Source organism: Jaculus jaculus, chromosome 8 (assembly GCF_020740685.1).
Source record: "Jaculus jaculus isolate mJacJac1 chromosome 8, mJacJac1.mat.Y.cur, whole genome shotgun sequence".
NCBI lineage: Eukaryota > Metazoa > Chordata > Mammalia > Rodentia > Dipodidae > Jaculus > Jaculus jaculus.
The window spans coordinates 2372088-2379231 of record NC_059109.1 but is presented as its reverse complement, the minus strand read 5'-3'; the positions used below and the strand labels follow the sequence as shown (position 1 = coordinate 2379231).

General features: G+C 51.9%; 1 protein-coding gene across 1 annotated transcript; it reads left to right on the top strand.

Annotated features, from left to right (window-relative positions):
- Positions 1–1200: 1200 nt before the first annotated feature.
- Positions 1201–6286, top strand: LOC101601947 (HLA class II histocompatibility antigen, DM alpha chain). Its single transcript, XM_045157237.1, has 5 exons — positions 1201–1357; positions 3607–3891; positions 4947–5225; positions 5470–5598; positions 5932–6286. The coding sequence occupies exons 1-5, from the start codon at positions 1213–1215 to the stop codon at positions 5934–5936; spliced, it is 843 nt and encodes a 280-aa protein (XP_045013172.1). The 5' UTR covers positions 1201–1212; the 3' UTR covers positions 5937–6286.
- The last annotated feature ends 858 nt before the right edge of the window (positions 6287–7144 follow it).

Below are 7144 nucleotides of genomic sequence, written 5' to 3'. Positions count from 1 at the left end.
ATTCACTCATTCATTCCCTTCCTCTCCTTGCAAATAAATTAAAAAATGCCAGGTGTGGTGGCCCATGTCCACAATCCCAGCACTCGGGAGGCAAAGGTAGGAGGATTGCTATGAGTTCAAGGCCAGCCTGAGACTACATAAAGAATTCCAGGCCAGCTTGGGCTAGAGCAAGACCCTACCTCGAAGAACCAAAAAATAAAAAAAATTAAAAAAAAATAAATAAATAAATTAGGGCTGTAGAGATGGCTTAATGGTTAAGGTGCTTGCCTGGGAAGCTTAAGGACCCAGGTTCAATTCCCTAGTACACATGAAGACAATGCACTTGGTGGTGCATGCATCTGGAGTTTGTTTACAGTGGCTAGAGGCCCTGGTGAGCCTCTTCTTTCTCTCAAATAAGTATATATATGGTTTTCTGAGGTAGGGTCTTGCTCTAGCCCAGGTTGACTTGGAACTATGTAGTCTCAGGCTGACCTTGAACTCATATGATATCTCTGCTTCCCAAGTGCTGGAATTAAAGTCATGTGCCATCACGCCTGGCTGCAAATTTAAAAAGTTTATTTTATTTATTTATTTTCTAGGTAGGGTCTCCCGCTAGTCCAGGCTGACCTAGAATTCACTGTGTAGTCTAAGGTGGTCTCCAACTCACAGCCATCCACCTACCTCTGCCTCCCAAGTGCTGTGATTAAAGGCGTGCACCACCACGCCCGGCTCAAATAAAGTTTTTTAAGAAACAATTTCCCCAAATTTATTGCTTGTTTCTGGAGTTTTCTACTCAATACTTTCAGACTGAACTTGACCACAAGAAACTGCAACTAAGGAAAGTGCAACCTCTAATTCACCTTAGAATTTCCAGTCCTGAGGTCCGTTGCCAAACGCTTACTAAAATTATTTCTGCAGAATGAGAACTGACGCCTGGGGTAGGCAGCGGGTCAGAGCCCGGGCTGGGGGAGGGGGCATGGGAAGATTTGCTCTGGGAGGATTCAGGTCCCATCACAGCCTTCTGCCTCCTGGCGGCACTTCCGGACAGCCCAAGGGTGGAGGAGGACCGCCACCAGGAGGCAGCCTTCCTCCACCGCCCCGCCCCACCCGGCCGAGGAGCCCAGCGTTCTGGAGGTTGCTGGCGCCGGGCCTCTCCTTAGCGACTGATGACGTAAACTCTGTCCACTTCTATGATTGGCTGATCGGGGGCCAACTATTGGAAATGCAGGGTGGATGTTGGGGACCTGGGTGTCCGCTTTGGTAGCTCCTACTACGACCCGTTGTGAAGTTATGGACCATGCGCGGAGCCCAGGGGTCCAGCTGCTGCCGCTACTCCAGCTCCTGTGGCTGCTGCCCCACTCCCGGGCGGTGCCTGCAGGTAAGAGGGGCGCTCCCCCGCCCACGGCCTTGGAAAGCAGAGAAGAAGGACCCCGGTGGAAATAGCGAGATTGGGAAAGACGTATGTTATTCGTCCATGCCAAGAATGCCCGGTGGTGGAAATGCTCAGTTTGGGTGCAGAGGTGGTTCTACCCATTTTACAGAGGAAGAGAATGAGATTCATCCAATTTAAGGACCTTGTACAAGTTCACACAGCTGGGAAGTGGGTGAGCAAGAGTTGTTTTCAAGCTGGGTCTGAAATGCCAGCACTTAGCTGGTGGAGGCAGGAGGTTCAGGAGTTCAAGGCCAGCCTGCACTGCATAAGACTTTGTCTCAAAGAAAGCAAAGTTAGCGGGGCATGGGGATACATGCCTTTAGTTCCAGCTCTCAAGAGGCCTGGAGACAGTGGATAAACAGATCCATAGGAGCATCGCTATGAGCTTGAGGTCGGCCTGGGCTACAGAGTGAGTTTCAGGTCAGCCTGGACTAGACTGAGACCCTACCTCGAAAAACACACCAAACAATTAACCAACCAACCAACATCAGAGTTATTATCATTCCTTCCATCTGTGAAAAGTCTGTTTCTTTTCCTTGAAGGTTGGTGTAGAACTGAAGATCTGGGTGTTGGGACAACGATTCCCAACTGGGGCATTTCTGCCAGGAGTTTCAAAGAGGAGGCTGAGGGGTCACTCCCCCCACTCCTGCTAGAGTGAGGTCCAGAGGGACTGGGTAGGAAAGAGGTTTTCACAGAGGCCAGCTACCAGTGACATGGCTGAGAAAGTCCTGTGGGGTCGTCTGGAACAGTGCCACTATGGCTCAGGGAGACCCTAGCCTTCCCTTCTCTCTCCCTTCCAAGATGGGGACTTACCTGTGGTCTCTGAGAGTCCACATGGTGCCGTACTGGATTGAGCGAGGCCCGCACTGTGCTGGACGAGCGTGTTGGGTGGGTGCCCCGCTCCGTGGGTGGGAGGTTCCTTGGCTGGTGCCTGTGAGCAGTGGCAAAGGCAGCCAGCCGAGATTCTGAGCCTTACTCCAGTCAGCACTTTCCATGGGGGGTGGGCGGGGAGGGCTGTGACAGGGTCCCAGGTAGTGCTGGCTGGCTGCCAGCCTGCTGCGTAGCCCAGGATGCCTTAAACACCCCATCCTCCTGCCAAGCATTGGAATTACAGGTGTGCACCACCATCCCTGCTCTTTTTTTGCTTTATGAAACTTGAGACAGTTGCCTTTTTTTTTTTTTTTTTTCTTTCCTTTCAAGGCAGGGTCTCACGCTAGCACTGGCTGACCTGGAATACAGTATGTGATCTCAGGTTGGCCTTGAACTCACAGTGATCCCCCCTACCTCTGACTCCTCAGCACTGGGATTAAAGGCATGCGCCACCACGCCTGGGCCAACAGTTGCCTTTTTATTTTATTCATTTATTTAAATTCTTAATTTTAATTTTTTAAAATTTATTTGCAGACAGAGAGAATGAGCATGCCTCTACTGCAAATGAACTCCAGAAGCATGCACCACTTTGTGCATCTGGCTTTAAGTGGGTACAGGAAAATTGAACCAGGGTTGTTAGGCTTTGCAGACAAGCTCTTAACAGCTAAGCCATTTCTCCAGCCTCCTTATTTATTTATTTGTTTTTTTTGTGAGGTAGGATCTCATTAGCCCAGGCTGATCTGGTACTCATTTTGTAGTCTCAAGCTAGCCTCCAACTCACAGTGATCCTCCTACCTCTGCCTCCTGAGTGATGGGATTAAAGGTGTGCGCCACCATGCCTGGCTTTATTCAACTTTTAATTTTTATTTATGTATTTATTTTTTCCCGAGGTAGGGTTTTACTCTAGCCCAGACCTGGAATTCACTATGTAATCTCAGGGTGGCCTGGAACTCACAGCGATCCTCTTACCTCTGCCTCCCCAGTGCTGAGATTAAAGGCGTGCGCCACCGCACCTGGTTTATTCAACTTTTTATTAACAAACTTTCATACAAATAGACAACATAACATGATCATAATCATCTCCCACCACTCTCCCCTTTCTTCCACCCGAATCCCCTCTCCTCTAAATCCTGTCTTTCCAGACACTGGCTTGTGTATGTGCTACGGAGGTTTGGAGCGAATCCTTAATTTCTTCTCCCCTGTTGGGAGGAAAAGCCTAAAGAGGGGTTCCACCACATCTCTGTTGCACCCCCTGAACCAGGCAAGCTCCCTAACCTCTGCTTTCTAAGTGAATCCACCTCTCTGACCACCCTGTCTTTTTGCAGCTCCCACCGCAGCGTGGCGGGACGGCGCCCGGAACCACACGTTCCGGCACACGGTGTTCTGCCAGAACGGGAGTCCCAGCATGGCGCTCACCGAGACCTACGACGAGGACCAGCTTTTCTCCTTCGACTTCTCCCGGAACACCCGGGTGCCCCGGCTGCCCGAGTTTGCTGGCTGGGCTCAGGACCAGGGAGACGCCTCTGACATCGTATTTGACAAAGGGTTCTGCGAGATCATGACGCAGGAAGTGGGCCCAAAACTTGACGGGAAAATCCCGGTGTCCAGAGGTCAGGGGTACTTCATGGAACCGAGGTTGGGGGGCTGCATTCCTCCTCCTCCAAACTTCCCCTTCTCCGTCTCCCTTGGCACCTCACTTTTCTGCTTCACTTTTCCCACCAGCCAGCCTGCACACCCATGTTTTGTGTGGGAAGGAGACGGGCGGGAGCAGGGAGCAGGCCCCCAAAACCGTTTCCTGAACTTGATGAATTCTGCACAGCTGGGGAGTGTCAGCACTGGTATCGCTGTGCTCAGCAAGATGGGTGTGTCTGATAATGTCCCAGGATTTTCTTTTCTTTTTAAAATTTATTTTATTTTATTTTATTTATTTATTTGCAAGCACACACACACACACACACACACACACACACACACACACAGAGAGAGAGAGAGAGAGAGAGAGAGAGAGAGAAGAGAGACATACAGAGAATGGGTGCGCCAGGGCCTCCAGCCACTGCAAATGAACTCCAGACACATGCGCCCCTTTGTGCATCTGGCTTACCTGGGCACTGGTGAAAAGAACTTGGGTCCTTTGGCTTTGCAGGCAAGCGCCTCAACCGCTAAGCCATCTCTCCAGCCCCAGGAGTTTTTCTTTTCTTTCTTCTTTCCTTCCATCCCTTCCTCCCTCCCTCCCTTTCTTTTTATTTTTTATTTTTTGAGGTAGAGTCTCACTCTAGCCCAGGCTGACCTGGAATTCACTAGGTAGTCCCAGGGTGGCCTCGAACTCATGGCAATCCCCCTACCTCTGCCTCCCAAGTGCTGGGATTAAAGGCACATACCACCACGCCTGGCTGTCCCAGGATTTTCAAGAGAAGCCAGTGGTTAGACTCCACTGTGGATCTAGACAAGGAAGCGCTACTGGAAGTCAGGGCAGAGTGGTCCAAAAAGGCCTCTGGCTGCTCTTCTGACCTGGAAGATGGCCCTCAGAGCCCCAGCCCCTCCCCCATCCCCAGGTCCCAAAACTCCATCCATGGCTCCATCTCTGCCCTTCTCTTCTCGGGGCTCCCCCATCCAAATACTATCTCATCTCGTTCTTTCTTTTCCCTGCACCCCAATCCCTCACCAGGTCTCCCTGTTGCTGAAGTGTTCACCATGAAGCCCCTGGAGTTCGGCAAGCCCAACACGCTGGTCTGCTTCATTAGTAACCTCTTCCCACCCACCTTGACGGTGAGCTGGGAGCATCAGGAGACCCCCGTGGAAGGAGTCTCTCCCACTTTTGTCTCAGCCACTGAGGGGCTCATCTTCCAGGCCTTTTCTTATTTAAACTTCACACCAGAGCCCTCCGATCTCTTCTCCTGCATCGTGACTCATGAAATTGACCGCTACACAGCAGTTGCCTATTGGGGTGAGGCCCTTGACCCTGCAAGTCTGAGTCTTTGAGGGGCAAAAAAAGGGACAGACTTATGGAAGCAGCTTGAACCTTCTCTGCTTGAACCTTTACAATAAGGTCCAGTCTCACTCTCGCAAGCCTCAAGCTTCCACGCCGCGGTTCATTGCAGATAAACCATGTTATCGCAGATACTCTGGGTGGATGGGGTGGTGAGCTTCTCAGCTAGGTCTTGAGGCTGACCCTCACCCTCCCCCTCTAGTGCCCCAGAACTCCGTGCCCTCAGATCTCCTGGAGAATGTGCTGTGTGGTGTGGCCTTTGGCCTGGGACTGCTGGGCCTCATTGTGGGCACAGTGCTCATCATCTACTTCCAAAAGCCTTGCTCAGGTGGTAAGTCATCCAGAAGGGGTGGGTGAGCCAGGTACAGGGATGCCTATGTGGGCATGCTTGTGGCCGGGGGAGACATAAGGTGATAGACAGGCCTTGGGGGCGGGGCCTGTATCCAGCATGATGGGATTAGTCCTGCTGTCTGGGGACCTGGTTATTATACACAGAGCCAGTGGTCACAGAACTGCCTTTGAGTAGGGAGGGGTGATCTGGGGACCCCATGGAAAGATACTTGAAGATGATGTGGGAACAGGAGAGATCAACCTGGGTAGCAGAGGGAGGTCTCTGGGGAGGAAGGGGACCCCCTAGTGACTCCTTCACTGGCTCTCTTCTCAGAATGATTCTTCCTGGAAGGCGTTTGGAGCAGCTGCCACCGTCCAAGCAGGAGGATGGGCTTCTCACCTCCGCCCGCCCGGGGTCTCTCCTCCTCAGAGAGAAAGTCGCTGGACATCCTCAGGGCGCGTGTGGCCTGTGTGCCGGTGTCTCAGCTGAGAGCTCTGTGGTCCCTGGGCTCATATCCAGAGCAGCCCATCACCACCCCACCCCTTCCCACTTCAAGCCAATAAACCTACCTACCTATCTATCTATCTATCTATCTATCTATCTATCTATCTATCTATCTATCTATCTTCCCTCCTTCCTTCCTTCCTTCCTTCCTTCCTTCCTTCCTTCCTTCCTTCCTTCCTTCCTTCCTTCCTTTCTTTCTTTCTTTCTTTCTTTCTTTCTTTCTTTCTTTCTTTCTTTTTTGAGGTAGGGTCTCTCGCTAGCCCAGGCTGAACTGGAATTCACTATGTAGTCTCAGGGTGGCCTCGAATAAACCTTATTTCTTAGTAATATCGTGTACTTCTTTTTCTTTTCTTTTGTTGCACGAGTGTGTACTGTGTTGGCTTGTGTGATGCAGGCGTGGCTGTATGCAGATGCATGTATCTCGTGCACATGTGTGTGGAGGTCAGAGAAGAGGAGCAGGTATCCTCCCCTGTTGCTCACCCCGTGTTTCCTGGGACGCGCTCTCTCTCTCACTGAACCTGGAGCGCCATCTCTGGGCAGAGCGGCAGACCCGTGAACCCCGGCAGTCATGTCTCCACGCCCCGCAGGGCTGGGCTCTCAGGTGTGCTGGGCCGTGACCAGCTGTTGACGTGGGTGCTGGCGAGCTGGGCCCCCGTGCCTACGTGGCAAGTTCTCTTACCCATTGAGCCATCTCCCCATCCTCTTCCTCCTTCCCTCCCTCTCTTTCTTTCTTATTTCCTTCCCCTTTTCCTCCCTTCCTTCTGTGGTGTTAGGCAAGTGCTTCACCCCTCGTCACCCCGCAGCCCAGTGTAGCTGCTTAACTCAAGCTATTTGATTCTGGACGCCTCAACTTGAGAGGATTGCCGTTTCAAACTCAGCGCGCCTTAGCCTGGACGCTGGCCCTCATTACGGAGGGAGACAGGGAAGCCCTCCTCTTCAGCCAAGGCCCGCTCCCCGGCCTCCGCATGGTCATGGCTTTTACTATCGCGGGAAAGGATGGCGGAGCTGTTTCCCAATAATCCTTTCACAGAGCTTTTGGTGA